Consider the following 20,583-nt stretch of genomic DNA (forward strand, 5'->3'; position numbering starts at 1 on the left):
TAGCTTGCAACTAGTATTTACAATTTATCTTTGCTTCTTGTTCGATACCAAATATGTTTCATTATTTTTCACATGGTGAAACTAGGACTGAATCTTCAATCTCTGTGCTTTTTGTGGATTTTCTTCAGTTCTTGTATTGTTTTTGGGTTCTTAAATTTGTGTTGCTTAATAAGCCTTAGCGAAATAATCAACTATTTGCTAATTCATTCGCTCAACCAAATCCCTTGGAAGTTGGAACACATACACTAGTTAGTCACTCTTCACTACTTGTTCAACCCATGCAGTTGAGACTGGCAAATGAAAATTTTCCACTATAAACACAAAATTCTAAGCTTTGGTTCAGCATGCAACAAGCCTGTTTTACAAGTGTCCCCAATGTTGTGTAACACTGTATTTTTTTTTGTTACTACTAAAGGTATCACCATCCTTTTTGTGTAAGAAACTCATCCCTTTTGGGGTGTGTGACAACCCTTCTCAATAAGTGCCACTCCAAGTCCCTTTGATCTTTTAATCATCCTGGGATCTAGTGGGGTCTTATACCATTTATTGGTGTCTAACACTTGTTTATCAAATCCTAGAAGACACATTTTTGCATATGCTTCTATCCTTATTTGGTATACCAAGAGTATCCCCTACTTTATAGTTTGTTAAGGAACTAATCCTTTCGGGTGCATGATTGCCCATCCAACAATTATTGCTCACAAGAATTAAGCTTTTACTCTTTTGATCTATCTAGAGATCCAGTAAAACCTTATACTACTAGACATCAACACTTTTTACTCTTCGCATCATGAAAACACAAACTAGAAGCCTTCACATCAATGAAAATAATAATCAGCTGTCAAAGTTAGAATTAAATTAGATATATAAAATAAAAGGTAAAAGTGGAAATTAGTATTTTGAAAAACTAAAATTACAAAATAACCAATATAAATCACTCATATCCTTGATTTATTCACAATTTCACATACAGTAGAGACTGAGTGATAAAATAAATAAATATTGGCGGGAAAACTATGCTGTCATAACACACACCAAAACCGCGAAACGTTTCTTCTGTCGCCATTCTCTTCCTTCTCCATGGCGCAAACCGAAACCCTAACCTTGATTCACGAAATCGAATCTCTCATCTCCGATAAACTTCAAGTGGTAACACACACGCACACTTTCTCCCTCTTCGTTCCTTTCGTTTTCCCCTTTTACTCACTTTTTTCCTCTTGCTTCTGCCACTCTACACTTCCGATACGTTTCACTCTGAATTTTTTGTTCCTATCTTTGCATTTCTAAGTTTTTTTTAAATTTCCCTTTTTATGCCAAATCATTTTCACTTCGTTGCAAATATTTTACTTCATGGTGCATCCTATTTCAGGTTTCCTATAAGTGGCTCAGTCGCAATTATATGATCTCATCCGATGAAGCAAAGAGGTAATTGCATAATTGCTGTTTATTTTATCTCTACTTATATCAATTTATCAAATAATACTTACATTTTTTTGGGAAATGAAATTGAACTTTGGGAGCTTAATGCAATTTCCCCTATATCCTTTTTATGTTAAGATATGGTTCCAGTGAATTTGTAAAATGGTAATTTTGTTAAAATTCAGCTGTGGGATTAAGATAATATGATTTATATTTCAATCTTTGCAAATCAGAGTTAAAATGCATTTCAGAATCTAAGTGGTTTGGATTTACCAAAGTCACTATTTTGAAAGTCACTGAATCCAAATCCAATTTATAGTAGAATTAAAAGTTGTTGTATGTAGGTTGCTTCAAGAGTTTGTTGAAAAACATGATGGTGGATTGGAGGTGGTGTATGCTTTGTCTGGCTGGTTAAAGAACAGCCACCCAAGTTACCATGTAAAGCTTGCGACTGCCCCTGAGCTCGAAGGTACTTACTACCATCTTTTTCTTTAAAATTAAAAAAATAAAATAAAAAAGAGGGGGTGTACTGTATTCTAGTGGATTTTACTTACTATGATTCTTATCGATTTGCGAGAATATTTGAAGATGAAAAATCAAAGTAACTTTACCATGTGTAAATGTTTTTACTGCTGAGCATTTGTCACGAGATATTTTCATTTGATAGAATAATTTTCCGTTGTGCTATATTTTAAACTAATTATATGAACCTAGTACATTCTGTGGTCTTGTTACTGTTTAATTTATGATTGTTCGTTTAATTTTGTTGTATCAAAATTTATCAAATGTGAATTAGGCTTTTGGCTTTCCTAATGCTTGACATAGCTGATGTTATTCTTATTCCTAATGTTTACTAAAGTTTAATTAACATGGTATGTGTATTGCTGTTCGTAACTCATGGTTTTCATTTTGTAGTATCTTATTTTACTAAACTTGAATCAGTTTGTGTTTTTGTAATTCTCCTGTTGGAACTGGTGGTTGTCATTTAGTATCTTGTTAGACTGGACATGGATCAATTTGGTGTTTCCATGACTTACCAGTCTTGTATGATCTGGTCAGTCTATATCGAAAGAAATGCTCATCAAGAATTCTCACTGGTTGTATGTTGTGTGCAAGTCAATTGAACTGTTCACTTTATATTTTGAGAAGCATTGTTATTGAATGGGTTGAGTAAATTTTTGCTTGTCATTGATATGAAATGGCTTATGAAGGCATTGGGAAGTAAGGAGTTGCTTGAAACCGTTCCCTCCTTTTTATGCAGAAGCACGGCAAGAATTTGATGGGTATTGCTCAGTCCATGTATATAGTGTGCAATCTAGCTTGCCAAAGGATCCAACTATGCTTTGGAATGCAGAATTTATTCAAGCAGAGGAGCTCTCCCAGCAACCCTTCTCAGTTGACAATTGTTTGAGAGATAATAGGTATGTTCCATGCCTGAAGATTATCTATATAGTATATATGTGTTTTGCTTGGTCTCAATAATTGCAGTTTGGCAGTGTGAAAGTTATGAATTATTTGGAGTTTATTATTGATTTCAGTCCATTTGCTATTTTGCATTTATTGTTTACATATGTAGGAAGGAACGCTCATACAAGAAAAGATATGATTAGGAACAAATTCTTTAGAGATAAACTTAGAGTGGCATTTATTGAGAATAAATGGTAGAATCATGCCTAACATGATTTGGGCATGTGATGAGATGATCAATAGAGACCCTAGTTTAAAGACATGCATACAAATATCGAGACATTTTTATTTTATTTCTAGATCAAATTAAGGAACTGTGCATACTGTACACTAATAGATATAGAACTCCATAGATCTGTTTACTGAATCCAATAATCATGTTCTAGTTTAAATATATGTTGCCTGGCCACTGTCTTTGAAATTTGCGAATATGTAGGGGGCATATGTTCTGTTGATGATTAAGATGCTAGATTATTAAAATAAAACTATAAGGACGTAATTTCAGTTTGCAAATCAAGGGCCATTTATTGCTATAGCAAGTCACATCAATTCCTTTTCTTTAGCAAGTCACATCAATTCTCCTCATAAAAAATGGTTAGCTTGTAAGCTCCAATTTTACATGGAATGTTTCAGTTATTTGAATTCTGCTGAAATTATGCTAAGAGACTTAGTGCCAATCATATTACACTGATGACTATTTCTTTTCTTTTTTGATGTATTTGCTACATAAGTATCCTCTTTTTGTGCAATTTTCCACATCTCTCCTAATATATATGTTTTTATTTTATTAAATGAGAAAAAACGTATGCACTACCAGTGTAAGAGTTTTATACACTATCAGTCCGTTATCCGCCATTCATTTTTAATCATTATTGACTCTCCAAAAAAAGAGTAATACAAATGAATGATGGATGATGTATTGGCACTACGTATAAACTTTCACACTGACAGTGCATAGATATTACACTCTTATTAACTATCCAAGAGAAGAGTTTTCAATGGGGAAAAGTTCACCAAGTTCCTTCTGTGTCCTGCTCTTGGGATCTGCTTTTCACAATGTGAATGATGGACATCCAAATTAAGTCTTTCCCTTGTTTTATTTGTATGTATACTTGAAGGTAGTGGGCAGACCTCTTTTCCCTCCATTTTTGTGTTTTTTCCTTCTCTTAAAAAAATAGAATGTACGTGCTGATTTTTGTATCTGTTTTGCTTGGACAGGGTATAGAATATATAACACAATGATAATGTGTCTGTCCACAACAACTAATAGCATGAAACATTCAAAAGAGATAACAAGCTGATTTGAGAATTAGGGCTTATGGTTTTGGTTGTTTTTATTCGTTAGATCAACTAGGAGTGGTTTATATGATACTTTGAAATTGGAGAATCTTTGAAATAAGTGTGGTGCTTTTTGTACCTAAAAATGTGGTGGTTTTATTTTGATGTACCAAGTCCATTGTTTCTGAGTAATAAATTGTCTCATGCTATGATCTCAATCTGCTGGCAGGTTCTGTTTATTGGTGCAGCATATTTTTTATGCTTAATGAGGGAGATTTAATTTTCAGAATCCCTTCATTTTAGTGAAGAATCTGGTCAATGTAAATGCTTATATCCGTTTTCTCTCACTGCTAGGTGTGCTTAGTTTTCTTTCAAGTAGGCGTGCTTGCATGACAGTCAGATACAAGTCCTGAAATGAGATGTGATGTTTGTTCAGTACTATGTAGATATTGGTTAGAGGTTTTCATGACTCACTGGCATACTTTTCAGGTTTTGTGGGATCTCTAGTTCCTTTGTTTGTCGTCGTGTAGATGGCACAACAGTAGTTTCAGAAGTTCCACAGACAAAATCTGAAGTAAGCATGGGACCAACAAAGAAAAACACAGTTCAAGTGCCTCCAAAAGTCATAGCACATGATTCTATTCCCAAAGTTCTCAAACAGGATGTGATGAAAGATGTCAAGAGTGAAAGCAATGGTGCTGGGAGTGCAGGAGTTCATAATCATATCAATAAACCTACTGAAGACAAAGAAAAGGTCCTTCCCTTACCCACAGGCAAAAGGAAAGCTCAAGCTGATAAAAGTGGTTCTGTTACTAGGGGCTCATTGGCAAGCCTTTGGGGTCGTGCATCTGCAAAACCCAAGCCTTGCACTCTGCCGGCAGAAAAAAATAACACAGTTTCAGATCCTACTGGTTTGTTCCCATTATACTTTTAGATTTTCAGAATTTTCTTTGTGAAAATAAAATGATGCATCATCACTGTGTTTATTGACATTTAAGTTAATATTTTGGTAGCTACACAAAGCACCCAAACTCGTGCTTGTGAAGCAGGAGAAGGTGATAGCGGTGATGATGATAATCATATACATGTTGCTGTAAGAAGATCAACCAATAGAAGGAGGGTTGTCTTTGATTTCTCAGATGAAGATGAAGATGCTGTTAATTTAGCATCACCCGAGCCAATAATACAATCATCTCAAGATTCCAGACAAAATGATAAAAAATCATCAGAGAAAGCAACCTTGAATTTTGACAAGCGGGTAGAAAGTAAATCAAAGGTTAAGGAAGAGAAAGAGAGTGACCAAAAAGCTAACCAACCATGGAGAGAAGATTTATCAGTTATTAACAAGTGCACAAGAACTGGGAAATCTTCCACTGTGAAGTTGCAGAGTCACGCTCCTGAAATTTCTGTAGATAAAGATTGTCAAAACAATGCTGCTTCATGTTCACCTAAAAGGAGAAGAGTGATGAAGACCAAGATTGATGAACGAGGGAGAGAAGGTACTTATGTTCTAAATGCATTATTTTCACTCAGCAGCTTCTTTTTCCCTTATAGAATACAAACTAATATGTATATAAAGATTTTTGCATGATTTTGGGGTGATATATATCAAGATGTTTAGTGAATCTCATTAACCACGAGTGATTCTATATTTATGTATTTGTATTTTGGTTTTGTTTATGCTTTATTTTCTCTCCAGTAACGGAAGTAGTCTGGGAGGGGGAGGAGACAGAAGCAAGGAAAGCTGATAAGGTTACAACAAAGAAATCTGACAATATTGTGGTCAACAGGTTAGTATTATTCTTGCTTACCCTTAATGATTTGAACTGAATGCAGAAACATATTTTTACCCTGATGTGAGCAATTAGAGGATATTGTCGGTTTATTCCTTATTCTTACTACTTGGTGTCTACCCTAGCCAGCATATAACATTTTAGAGCTGTAAAGCTGATAGGCCTCCAATTAAGAGGGTGTTTCAGAGAAAGAAATGGAAGGGATTGGGCAGTTAGGAATAGAAAGGGATTCAGGTAGTTTGGGAAAAGAAGGAAGTGGGCAGTTAAGGGGAGTTAATGGGTGGGCAGTTACGGTTTTGAGGGGAATAAGTAGGGAGAAGGGGACTAGTTTTCGGCAGGCATTCAGATTGGGAACTAAGGGGGTGACTATTGTCACAGGGTAGAGGAATCTTGTTGTTATGTTTTATTTCTTACTACACTGCACTAGTTTTCTATTATTCCTTGTAATCTTGCATTTCATCAATATAATTCTGCTACAGTATTTTCTCTACTGTTCTTCTGCTGTCAAATTCTTTAGATATACTAATTGGTTTCTATAAAGTTGGTATCAGAGCTCTCGATCTTGGGAGCATCTCGATGGTTTTAACAAGAATGGAAAATAGATTGGAAAATATGAAGAAGAGATTGGAAGGGATGCAAACATTAAGACAACAAATGGAAGTCTTGATGAGAACGGTTACCAACCGTTTGGAGGAGACAATGGGGGAAATTAAGGGATTGGGTAGAGAAGAAGTGGTGGAGAATAGTAATCGTGAAGAAGATTACCGAAGGGAAGAGTTACGCAGTGGTGCAGCGAACTGGAGGGAGGAATGTGTGAAGAAAGTGGAGGTTCCATACTTTACTGGAGAGGATCCTCACGGCTGGGTGTACCGAGTGGAGTGATATTTTCAAATCAATCGCATTCTAGATGAGGAGAAAGTGGGTATTGTGGTGGTTTGTCTTGAAGGCAATGTATTAAATTGGTACCAATGGTGGGAATCACGCGTGGTGGCGGCGGTGCGATGGCTGTTATTCCGTCAATCGTTGATGAGCAGATTTCAAGTGGCTTCAACAGAAAACCCTTATGAAGCGTTAATGGGGTTGAGGCAAAGGGGAATGGTCATGGAATACAAGAGCAATTTGATCTCCGTTTTGCCCCTCTCCGTTTTGCGGATGAAGAGTTTGAATGCAAACCCCTTAATTAGGCCCAATAGACAGAACTATAGTGAAAGACTCAGGTTCACTAGAGTTTATGAAAGGAGGGGCAGAGTGAGGAATAGCATAACTTCCCACTATGGAAATAACTAACTAAGCAGTTATGAAGGGGATTATATCCTGAGAATGGAGACAGGGTAGAGGGGGGAATTAGTGGGACTAGAAGTTAGGAGGATTTGGCAACCTCACTGTTTGCCATTAGTCTATATATATTATCTCTGTAATTTTCTTTCTTTCAAGCTGATTCTGAGTTATAGAATTTCAGCATATAAACCTATCTACTTCTGTTTTTCTTGTTCTATTAATATTATGTTTCTGGTACCCATCATCTTTGGTATCAGAGCTCCCGATCTTGGGAGCTTATGGTAATTACTCGTGCACAAATTGATTAACATGTGGATAACTTGGAACGTTATGTACAAGAATTGTGCACTGAAAACCAACTTCAGTTCGGTGAACTTCGTCAACTATTGGAAACCCAGAACCGAAGGAGGACTAGAGGACGAACACCAAGGAGGGATGAATATAAGGATTCGATATCACGGTCTACTCATTCACACAACTCTTCCAAATCTGCTCATAAAGCCATGTATTATAGGAGAATCCTCATTGGACGCAAGGTGGAGATGCCTATCTTCAATAGGAACGATGCTTATGGTTGGATTGTGAGGGTGGAGCGATACTTCTCACTGAATCACGTTGATGAGGAAGAGAAAATGGAGATCATTGTTGTAGATATGGAGGATAGAGCCTTAAACTGGTTTCAACGGTGGGATGAACAAACAGTGGAAAAAACTTGGATCAGTTTCAAGGAGGTAGTGATCAGGAGATTCCAACCGGGTTTATTTCAAAATCCTTTTGGCCCTTTGCTAAGTATTCGACAAACCAGCAGTGTTATGGAGTATCAGGTGGCTACCCCATTAAGGGGTACAGATAGAGCAATGTTAAAGGGGGTGTTCCTAAATGGGTTCAAGGAAGAGGTAAGAAGTGAACTGAAGTTGTTTCCCACTGAATCCTTGACAGAATTGATGAACAAGGCACTATGGTTGGAGGAGAAAATTTTTGTTGCTCGAAGGGGAAGGGCTGGACCGAAGAGAAGAGGGGGTACATAGATAAGGGTAATTCTTGTGGAAAATTTGTGACTGTTACAGACCTTAGTAAAGGAAAGTTTTGGAAATATCAATGCAGATGCAAACACAAAAGCATTGACCACCGGGAAGGAAGGTGACGATATAAAGGGAAGTTGGGGAAGGAGACTTTCCCAGGCTGAATTACAGGACAGAAGTAGGAAGGGATTGTGCTTCAAATGCGGAGAGAAATGGGGGCGTGAACATTGTCATGGAGGGAAAAAACTCTGCAACTATCCCTCCAAAGCAGAGAATGATTGACTTCCAATCAATCCTTAAAGGTATGGGGAAACTTGATGGGGAGAAATGTATTAGTTTTGGTTTATTGTGGTACAACCAGTAACTTCATCTCAAGAAGTTTAGTGGAGGAATTACAACTTGAAATGGAAGACACTCCAACATATTCAGTGGAGGTGGGAAATAGGAGTATTGAAAGGAATAAGGGAGTTTGCAAAAATGTGAAGTTACAAATTCATAGAATTGAGGTGGAACAACACTTTTTCATTTTGGGGCTGGGTGAAACCGAGGTGGTGCTTGGCATGGACTGGATTGCAAGCCTATGTGACATAGAAGCCAATTTCAGAAATCTGGCCATCAAATGGGAGAAAGATGGACAAACCTTCACGTTGAGAGGAGATCCTTCCTTATGCAAAAATCAAGCCTCTTGGAAGGCCATGAGAAAAGCTTTACAAAATGAAGAAAAAAGGTATTTCTTAGCTTATGAGAATGGGGGAGGGGAATCAGAACGGGACGAAGGAAGTAATTTCCAAATGGAGGATGTTATAGCTGAATTTCCTATTGTTTTTCAGGAACCTCAAGGGTTGCCCCAAAAGAGACCTGAAGACCATGCTATAATCCTTAGAGAAGGAGCAGTAATTCCAAATATTAGGCCCTATAGGTGTCCTTATTATCAGAAAAATGAAATTGAGAAATTGATAAAGGAGATGCTTCAAGCAGGGATCATCAAGCCTAGCACTAGTCCCTATAGCAGCTCGGTTATTCTTGTGAAGAAGAAGGATGGGGGATGTAGATTTTGTGTGGATTATTGGGCACTGAACAAGTTCACGGTACTAGATAAATTTCACATACCTGTAATAGAAGAGCTTTTGGACGAATTAGGCATAACAAAAGTTTTTTCCAATCTTAATCTCAAGTCCGGGTACAACCAAATCAGAATGAGAGAGGAAGACACACCTAAAACTGCTTTTAGAACCCATGAGGGTCACTATGAATATTTAGTGATGCATTTTGGTTAAATCAATGCACCATCCACCTTCCAAGCACTTATGAATCAGGTGCTAAGACCTTATCTCAGAAAATTTCTTCTTGTATTCATTGATGATATCCTTTTTTATAATGAGAATGAAGAGTTGCACATGTTTCATTTGAGGGAGGTGCTGAAATTACTCAAAGAAAACAAACTTTATGCCAATAGGAAGAATTGTGCTTTTGGTCAAACTAGCATTGGCCTCCTCCAAAGGAGATAAAAGGGCTTAGAGGTTTCCTTGGCCTTACAAGATATTACAGAAAGTTTGTTAAAAATTATGGGAAGATTGTTGGACCCCTCACTCAACTTTTAAAGAAAGATGCTTTTCTTTGGAGTGAGGAAGCTCAACATGCTTTTGACAATTTGAAGGAAGCCATGACTCATATTTCTATTTTGGTTGTTCCAGATTTTGAAAAGGAGTTTGTGATTGAAACGGACGTATCGAGAAGTGGCATAAGGGTTGTTCTCATGCAAGATGGAAAGCCCCTAGCATACATGAGCCAAACACTATTAGAAACTGCACAGCAGAAATCCATATACGAGAAGGAATTAATGGCCATTCTCTTTGCAGTAAAAAAATGGCGCCACTACCTTATAGGTAGGCATTTTAAGGTACATTCTGATCAAAAAGCCTTAGATATCTGACAGAACAGAATATAATCAATCAAGGTCAACAAAAATGGATGGCAAAGTTACTTGGATATGATTTTGAGATCAAATACAAACTAGGAATTGAGAATAAAGTTGTTGATGCTCTCTCTAGGAAGATGCAGTTTGCTGCCATTTCTTCAATCTAGTGCATTATGTGGGAGGATATAGAAGAAGATTTGCAGGATCCTAAATTAAAGAAAATCACGCAAGACTTGATGCAGGACCCAAACACACATGTTGGATTTCATCTCATCAAGGGCAGACTATACTACAAAAATAGAATGGTAATTCACAACTACTTCTCTAAGATTCCCTTAATTTTGCATGAGTTTCATGATTCAACCGTAGGAGGTCATTCATGGTATTTCAGAACTTGGAAACGGATTTTGGCAACACTTTATTAGGAGGGAATGAAATCCTCCATAAAACATTATGTCCAACAATGTGAAGTATGCCAGAGGAATAAGTACCAGGCTCTAAGCCCTGGTGGGTTGCTACAATCGCTGCCTATACCAACCCAGGTCTGGTCCGATATCTCCATGGATGTTGTGGGAGGGCTTCCAAAGGCAATGGAGAAAGGCACCATCCTGGTTGTAGTTGATAGGATGACCAAGTACGCACACTTTATTCCTTTAGCACATCCCTATACAACCAAGGATGTGGCTGGAATCTTTTTCCAAGAGGTGGTCAAGCTCCATGGATTTCCCTCCACTATAGTGTCCGACCGAGACAAAATTTTCTTGAGCACTTTTTGGTCTGAATTGTTCAAGTTGGTAGGTACAAAGCTGAAGTTTAGTTCAGCTTACCATACCCAAATGGATGGTCAAAATGAAGTTGTTAATAGGTGCCTTGAGACCTACCTCAGATGCATTATAGGTCAAAAACCAAAAAATGGCCCAATTGGATTGCATGAGCTGAATTTTGGTACAATACTAATTATCACTCTTCCATAAAATCTTCCCCTTTCGAAGCCTTGTATGGGAGGAAACCCCCCATCATAATAAGGGGAGATGTGGGAATGATTGCACTTGATGAGGTGGCTCGCCTCACAACTTATAGAAATGTATGGCTAGAAGAACTCAAGGCTCAACTGGTTAAGGCTCATAATTTGATGAGACAACAAACAAATAAGAAAAGAAGGGACATTGAATTTGAAGTGGGAGACATGGTCTATCTGAAGATCCAACCATACAAGCTCAGAAACTTGGCCAAGATAATGAATCAGAAACTCAGTCCTAAGTGTTATAGTCCTTATGAGGTGATTGCAAAAATCAACCCAGTGGCATACAAACTACAGCTTCCAGAATCCAGCAAAGTTCATCCAGTATTCCACATTTCCTTACTTAAAAAGTCAGTGAAGCCTACCATCCAGAGCCAACCACTACCACCTTGTTTGAATGAAGAATGGGAGCTGAGGCCAAAACCCGAACAGGTGCAAGGTTACAGGCAATGTCAACATGGTGAGCGTGAAGTCTTAATCAAATGGAAGGACTTGCCTGAGTTCGAAAATTCTTGGGAACAAGTGGATATGTTGAAAACACAATTTCCAGCTTTTATCCTTGAGGACAATGATGTTGTTGAGGGGAGAGTGATGATGCAGACCCTTAATTAAGCCTAATAGACAAAATTATAGTGAAAGACCTAAGTTCGCTAGAGTTTATGAAAGTAGGGTCAAAGTGGGGAATAGCATAACTTCCCACTATGGAAATAACTAAGCAGTTATGAAGGGGATTATATCCTGAGAATGGAAACATGGTAGAGGGGGAATTAGTGGGACTGGGAATTAAGAGGATATGACAACCTCACTGTTTGCCATTAGTCTATATATATTATCTCTGTAATTTTCTTTCCTTCAAGCTGATTCTGAGTTACAAAATTTTAGTATATAAACCTATCTACTTTTGCTTTTCTTGTTCTATTAGTATTCTGTTTCTGGTACCCATTAGAGTTCATGAAAGAAATCGAGACTGAAGTGAGGTGGATGACTTCGGGTGACCTCCACGAATTGATGGAGACAACACAGAAGGTGGAAGAGAGAAATAGGATGTTGGGTCGGTATTCTGGGTCTTCAACCCGAGGAGGTGGAGTCGGTTTCATCCGCACCGCATTAACTGGACGCGGGACCGGGACCCAGGAATACCCACAATCAGGTCTGGACAGTGGTACCAATGGGGCCAAGGGAGCACATCCAAGCACACACAGACAAGTATGAAAACGTGATGCCAAAGAGGGGAATAGGGGTCCACGAGGGAGAAAATTCCTATGGGAGTAGACGACATAGTTGACAAGATCGAGATCCTATGTAAGATCGGAAGGGGTAGATGAAAATGTAAAACGTGTGATCGTAACACAGATCGTAAGATCCTACCAAATATTGAATTTTTTATATATACATATACACAATATAATAAAAACTTCAACTTCCTCTATTGTTATAAATAACAAAATTAACAAGTAGCACTTGATAAAACTTAAAGTTCAACATCAAAATATATTCATATTAAAATATTAGGTCTCACATAATTGCAAAACTAACATGTTAACACAATCAACTAAAGTGCATGCAGCAAAAAAACTCCAAGTATTAGAACCTAATATCTAAATCAATAAATCAAATCACGCAAGGGTATATCAAGATAATCATCTTCATTGGCTTCTTCATCTTCATTAATTTCATTAAGTGGCTCCTCGACATGTACTTCATCTCCATCAACTTCATCATCAGAATCAAATTGTGGAATCTCCAACTCTTGACAGACACAAGTTGTAGCACTATCTCCCCCTTCAAGCAAGACTTCTTCTAATGGAGTATCTAAATCGTCAGCGTCTCTTTCTACATTCTCATCATCTTCATTATTGTTCATAATCCACTCATCATCATCAGAAATATCATCAAGCTTAAATTGAATGTTAGATTTCCTTGTTTGCTTCTTGTTTCCAATTTTGAATTAACCATCACAAAGACAACATCATTCATTGTCTTTTGTTTCAGACGATTCCTTTTTTTTGTGTGGACCTAAAAAAACAAAGTAACATTTAGCAAACCAATCAATAACTTATTTTACAAAGGACAAGATAAATAATTTTAAATTTTTACCATCTCAAAAGCACTCCAGTTGCGTTCACATCCAGATGAACTGCATGTCAAGCTTAGTACACGAATTGCAAAGTTTTGTAGCTCTGGATGTTCATCGCCATATGACTCCCACCATTGTGCTGGAGTTTTGGTTTCAAGTCCAGCTGTGGTTACTATACTACCAAAAAACTTCTTTCGACCCTTAAAGTCTTCTAGCTGAGTATCAACCTTCTTAATTATCTCAATATCACCTCCTACCATCCTTCTCAAACAATCATACATTCCTTGCTTAACTTCATAATCGGCCTTAAATCCAGGAGCATAGTGCAACATGGGATTAAGATAATAACCCGTAGCATGCAAAGGCTGATGAAGTTGATGTCTCACCTTTCATCAATTATCTCCCAAAGAGGTGTATAACTAAAAAAAAATAGGAAAAATGAATTATTTATAGATGTGAACATTCTTCTCAATGCTCCCTTGTTGTCCAATAAGCAACCTAATGTTAGGTAAGATGTTGCAAAACGAGTCATCGCGGGTCTCACCAAATCTTTCCCCTTGGTGAATTTTTGCAATAAGGAAATCAAAAAAGTTCTTCCATATATATATATATATATGTTGTAATCTTCTTTCCACTCGGTATTGTCTCTTTGTGAACATGTATTTTCTCAAGGTCCTCTAACATTAAGTCAATGCAATGGGCAACACAAGGTGTCCAATACAATCTTGTCATTTTCTCCATCAACATTTGTCCAGCGGCTTTATAATTTGCAGCATTATCTGTCACAATTTGGACCACATTTGCCTCACCAACCTCCTCCACAATATCATCCATCATCTTAAAAATCTTTTCGGCTGTTTTTTTAATGTGAGAAGCATTTATGGACTTCAAAAAAACAGTCCCTCTAGGGCCATTCACTAAGAAGTTCAATATGGTTCGCCTCCTCTTGTCAGTCCATCCATCGGACATTATGGTGCATCCCATGTCCTTCCAATAAGCTCTATGTTTCTCAATAATAGCCTTGGTTGATTCCACCTTTTTCTTCAGGTACTTAACTCTAAGCTCATGGTAGGATGGCGGCTTAAATCCTAAACCATGTCTTGCAACCTTCTCAAACATACTACCAAATTTTTCTGACCTTGATGCATTGAATGGTATGGCATTTTCATAGAAAAATGCCGCAATTTCTTCACAAGCCTCCTCTCGTAGCTCCTTCTTGTAAATACCATTGATGGTAACTTGAGTGCTAATTCCCCTTTTTTTGAAAACACCCAAAGTTAGCTCATTGGCTTTTCTTTTCTCACCAACGTCTTCTCCATCATCTCCATTTTTTGATTTCTTATTTTGTTTATCTTGCAAAGAGGCTACAATATTCCACATTTCCTTCTTGACTGCATCAGGTACAACAATACAAGCTCCAACATCTTTTTGAGTACCCGCCAAATGATGTTTTAGCCTATAAACTCCCCCAATTATTATTTTTTGACAATATATGCATTTGATATTCCTCGTATTACCATCGATTGAGATGTCATGCTTCCAACCGATATCACTTCTATTTCTTGGAGCATTTTTGGGAACCTTAGAACGACTTGAACCTTCATTCGAATGAACTGAAACACCATTAGCATCACCAAAACCAGTTGAAGCCATTATCGAATTAAAATCTAAAACATATTAATATAATTATAAGACTAAATTAAAAATAATAAATAACATATCACACAAAAATATAGTATGTAACACTGTATACATATAATATAAAATGTGTCTACTACATTGTGTGACCTAAGTAATATAATATAGTATGTAACACTACAATTATTAAAATGTGCCTACTGCCATTGTGCTTAAGCTTATGCACAACGTGTGGCAGATAAAATAAAATAAGGACACTGCTTGTCCTTTATGTATTATTATATAAAATATAAAGACCATGGCCACTGTGTGATATGCATATAATATGATATTATATATAAAAGGAGAGAGAAGTGGCAATGCAAAGAGAGCAAATAAATATAAAATATTATTTCACTTATGAAAGAGTTGCAGACCATGTTCAAAGAAGAGAGAGAAAGGGTAATTGTCATTTAGTTCAACAAAGGGAGAAAAAACCGTAATGGTTTTTGTTTAAAGAAGATGAAGAATGAAAACTTGATGAAGATGAGAGAAACTTCTGGACTTCTTCCACATGGAAATTAATTTCTGGTATGGTATATTTTTTATGTTTTTATTTAGGTTTTAAAATAATTTTGGGTGGGTCAAATGATTTTGGGCCATGGGTATCCCTTCTATTTGGGTTTAGAAGATTAGGATTTTACAATTTGGGGCTTTTGCAAAAAAATAATGAACTCGTAAGATCTTTCCAATTTCACGATCCTACGGTCTTCCCCGACGATCTCACCAGCAGTGGTGAAATCGCATTCAAAGTGGACACGTGACTCGCTAACTCTTGAAAACTCGTAAGATCTATCGATCCTACGAGTTAACTCGCGAGTTTAACTACTATGGTAGACGGAGTAGGTTTCAAAAAATTAACAAAAGAAGAAGAGAATGAGAAAAGGAGACGAAATCTTTGTTGTTGTTGTGATGAAATGTATTTTCCGGACATGTTTGTCGTAACAACAACTCCATGTTATTCTATTAGGCCACAAAGAAGAGGAAGAAGAAATTAAAGAGGAGTTGAAGGAACCAATACAAGAGGAACTCAATTTGCAACTGAATGTGAGTAGTATTGCAGGAATGACATCGAAGGACTCCCTCAAACTATAGGGTATTGTGAATGGAAGGAAAGTCATAGTCATGATGGATTATGGGGCTTTCCACAATTTCTTAGCTCCAGGAATAGTGGAGGAATTGAAGATTCCCACCGAAAATACACAAAGGTACTTTGTAGAAGTGGGAAATTGACAACATCTTGGTAGTCAAGGAGTTTGGAGGGGTGTGGAATTACAACTCCCTACTCTGAAGGTTGTCCAATATTTTTACCTATTCGAGTTGGTTGAAGTGGATGACATTCTGGGATTCAAATGGTTGAAGAGTTTGGATAAATTCAGTGCGGATTTTGGGCGGTACTTGTTGGAAATTCAGGAGAATGAGAATGTGATCGAAGTAAGAGGAGACCTCGCCTTATCCAGAACCGTGGCATCAATGAAGGCAATCATAAAGAAGATGTGCAATGAAGCGGAAGCTTATTATGTTGTGTTTGGTATGATGAGTGTGTTGTGTTCTCCTGCAGTGAACACTCCCACTAGCATCCAACCGATTATTGAAGAATTTGAGGATACTTTTCAGGAGCAGAAAGGGTTGCCTCCTACCTGAACGTGTGATCATGCCATTGTAATGAAGGAGGGTTCCGAAATTCCACACATTCAGCCATACAAACACCCACATAGCTACAAGGAAGAGATTGAGAAGTTTGTGAATGAAATGTTGGCTCCAGGAATGATTAGACCAAGTGTAAGTCCATTTTCGAGTCTGCTGATTTTAGTGAGGAAAAAAGATGGAGGTTGGAGGTTCTGTTTTGATTATAGAGCTCTCAACAAGATTATTGTGCCCAACAAATTTCTAATTCCTATAATTGAAGAATTGTTGGATGAGTTGAGTGGTGCCACACTATTCTCTAAGTTGGACTTGAAAGCTTGATACTACCAGATTCGTATGAAGGAAGAGGACATTCCAAAAATCGCTTTCCGCACTCATGAAGGACATTATGAGTATGTGGTAATGCTGTTTGGACTTACTAATGCTCCATCTACCTTTCAAGCACTGGTAAATGATGTATTTAAGCTATACATGCAGAAGTTTGCGTTAGTGTTCTTTGACAATATTCTCGTCTATAGCTGTGACATGTCATTTGCGGATGGTTTTCCAGATTCTCTGAGATCATGTGTTGTGGGTTAATTACAAGAAGTGTTGTTTTGGGTAGAATAGTTGGAGTATTTGGGGCATCTCATCTCTGGGAATGGGATCCAAGTGAACCTGAACAAAATTTCAGCAATGACTCAATGATCGGCCTCTAAGGACATTCATGGGTTGCGTGAATTTCTGGGTCTTACTGAGTATTATTGATGTTTTGTGCGGAACTATGGCATCATTGCTTGTCCATTGACATAGTTGCCCAAGAAGAAGAAGTTTCAGTTGTCTATGAAAGCACAATCGACTTTAGAGGAGTTAAAGAAGGCAAAGTCAAACCTACCTACTCTAGTTCTGCCCGATTTCAATGTTCATTTCGAAATCGAGACAAATGCTTCCGGGTTTGGCATCGGGGCAGTTCTGATGCAGCAAGGTCGACCTCTAGCCTTTATTAGTTAGGCATTATCGGAGAGGGCTAGACTTAAATCAATTTATGAAAGAGAATTAATGGCGATTATGTTTGCAGTCTAGAAGTGACGCCAATATTTGTTGGGACATCACTTTGTCATTTGTACGGATCAAAAAAGTTTGAAGTTCTTGTTGGATCAATGGGTGTTAGAAGGTGACCAACTAAAACGGGTAACCTAATTGTTGGGTTTTGATTTTGAAATTCATTACAATTCGGGTTCTGAAAATAGGGTGGCTGATGCCCTATCACGAATGATGGAATGCAAGGCCATATCCATGATTACCATTGTGGATTTGATGGAGTTGGCTGAGGAAGTCATGACAGATGTGCAGTTAACAAAATTAATGCAAGAGGTGGTTCAAGATCCTAAGTCACATCCTTTATACTCTATGGCTAAGGGATGCTTATGGTATAAGGGGCACTTAGTGCTGCCCAAGAATTCAGGCCGCATTCCTCTACTACCTACTGAATTTCACGCTTCTCCTTGGGGAGGCCATTCGGGTGTGTCCAGGACATATAAGATGATGACGATGGTGTTCCATTGGGCAGGGATGAGGCGAGACATAGAGAAATTTGTTGCGGAGTATACAGTTTGTCAGCGTAACAAGTATCAAGCACTCCGACCAGCAGGATTACTTCAACCCCTACCTATTCCGAACCATGTGTGGGAGGATGTTTCAATGGATTTCATTGGTGGGTTACCAAAGGCAAATGGAGCAGATACAGTTATGGTAGTCGTTGACCGTCTCAATAAGTTTGCATATTTCATTCCTTTACAACATCCTTATACTTCCAAAGATTTAGCTCAAGTTTTTATTAAATAGGTGATTCGGTTACATGGTTTTTCATCATCCATTATGTAGGATCGTGATTGGGTTTTCATTAGTAGGTTTTGGAAAGAATTGTTTCGGTTATCTGGTACAAAATTGAGATTCAGTTCTGCCTATCATCCACAAACTGATGGTCAAACGAAAGTGATTAATCGGACCTTGGAGACATATTTACGTTGTTTTGTAAATGAACATCCTAAACAGTGGGTTAAGTGGTTAGCATGAGCTGAATTGTGGTCCAATTGCTCTCATATTGCTTCCATTCAGATGAGTCCTTTCAAGGCTTTGTATGGGCGAGACCCACCTTCGATAATCCCTTTTGATAGTGGCAGTATACTTGTGACAGTTGTGGATGTGTTGTTACGAGACAAAGATACCATTTTGGATGCACTCAAAGCTAACTTGGCAAGGGCTCAACAACATATGCGAGATCAAACAGATAAGAAAAGACAAGAAGTGGAGTTTCAAGTGGGTGATATGGTGTATTTGAAGGCTTAGCCTTACAAGCTTCGTTCTCTGACTCACAAGGTGAATGAGAAATTGAGTCCTCGTTTCTATGGACCTTTTGCCATTTTGGAGCGTGTCGGCACAGTTGCTTATAAACTGCAGCTACCAGACTACTCGATGGTACATCCTGTTTTTCATGTGTCACAACTCCAATCTACCCCTCCATCTAGTGCTTTGAGCCAACAGTTACCAGTGGGCTTGACGAAAGAATGGGAGTTATTGGTTGTGTCGGAAAAAAGTCTTGGGTTCTCGCAAACTATTGAATGGACACACTGAAGTTTTAATCCAGTGGGCTGCCCTTCCGACCTACAAAAATACTTGGGAGAATTTTGAATTGATTTGGACTACCTTCCCTAATTTCCACCTTGAGGACAAAGTATTGCTCGTTGGGGAGGGTATTGATAGTCCTCCAATTATGAGTGTGTTTCAGAGAAAGAAATGGAAGGGGTTGGGCAGTTAGGAATAGAAAGGGATTCAAGCAGTTTGGGAAAAGAAGGAAGAGGGGAGTTAATGGGTGGACATTTACTGTTTTGAGGGGAATAAGTAGGGAGAAGGGGGGCTAGTTTTCGGCAGGCATTCAGATTGGGAACTAAGGGAGTGACTATTGTCACAGGGTAGAGGAATCTTGCTGTTCTGTTTTCTTTCTTACTGTATTGCACTAGTTTTCTATTATTCCTTGTAATCTTGCATTTCATCAATATAAATTTGGTAGAGTATTTGCTCTACTGTTCTTCTGCTGTCAAATTCTTAAGATATTCTAACTGGTTTCTATCAAAAGCTTAATGCCCTAACTCTTAATATGTTATTGTGGTTTTAAGTTGTAATTCAGCTCCAAAATTTAAGCTTCTTGTTCATGACTAACTTTATTCATTGGGTAAGTACTTCCAGTGCTCCGGCAACAAAGAAGTCAGCGAATACCATTTCCAATCATACTGGTAAAGGGGGAACCAAAACAGCTGGAAACTCGAAGGGTTCCAAACAGGGCAATATTCTTTCATTTTTCAAGAAAGTTTGAGATATTTAGAAAGAATTGTGATTGAAGAACCAATGCTTTCAGCAGGATCATTCATCATTGCTAGTCCCTTCATGATTTTGCATTATGTAGATTGGTTCTCTTTGTGGTTTCACTGAAATCTGAATGGAGGATTGTTGAAATACCTTAATGTGTATGATTTCTCTATGAATACTGTTGCTTTAAGAGCTCCAAGCCTTTTTCACCTGTACAAATCTGTCTATATTAATCTCCTGGCCCTCCCCATGATGTTTTTTGTCATACATAATTTCAGTATCATGGAGTTATAAGGTGGTCTGATGGTTAGAGTAAAGGGTTTAAGGAATGAAGTGAAAGAAGTTGAGAATTCGAGTTTTACCCATAATAATTTAAAAAAGAGTTATAAGGTGTTTTGATCGTTAGGGTGAAGGGATTAAGGAATGATGTAAAGACATAGTAACATCCTAAAATTTGCATATAAAAAGCACAATTTCATTATCAAATTCAAATATGTGCTTGAGAGAGGTCTGAGTTCACTTGTATTTTAACTTAGACTTGTATGTAAATTTGGACAAACAATGGAGAGCACACTCTTCCTAATATAAGCAAAGTTGATTACTACTCAATGCACTGTAAATCATGGTATATGATGGAGTGA

General features: G+C 37.7%; 1 protein-coding gene across 4 annotated transcripts; it reads left to right on the forward strand.

The window, feature by feature from the left end:
• LOC109348095 lies at positions 1,011–20,134 on the forward strand. 4 transcript variants are annotated; one of them, XM_019588315.1, is made up of 8 exons: positions 1,011–1,149; positions 1,370–1,425; positions 1,764–1,888; positions 2,681–2,840; positions 4,654–5,075; positions 5,163–5,663; positions 5,864–5,954; positions 19,823–20,134. In XM_019588315.1, the coding sequence occupies exons 1-8, from the start codon at positions 1,081–1,083 to the stop codon at positions 19,947–19,949; spliced, it is 1,551 nt and encodes a 516-aa protein (XP_019443860.1). In that variant the 5' UTR covers positions 1,011–1,080; the 3' UTR covers positions 19,950–20,134. The 4 variants fall into 4 exon arrangements, with proteins under 4 accessions (XP_019443860.1, XP_019443861.1, XP_019443862.1 ...); XM_019588316.1 differs by having other exon boundaries at positions 1,012–1,149; positions 5,175–5,663; XM_019588317.1 differs by having other exon boundaries at positions 1,012–1,149; positions 5,178–5,663.

This window comes from Lupinus angustifolius, chromosome LG05 (assembly GCF_001865875.1).
Source record: "Lupinus angustifolius cultivar Tanjil chromosome LG05, LupAngTanjil_v1.0, whole genome shotgun sequence".
In the NCBI taxonomy this organism is placed as follows: domain Eukaryota; kingdom Viridiplantae; phylum Streptophyta; class Magnoliopsida; order Fabales; family Fabaceae; genus Lupinus; species Lupinus angustifolius.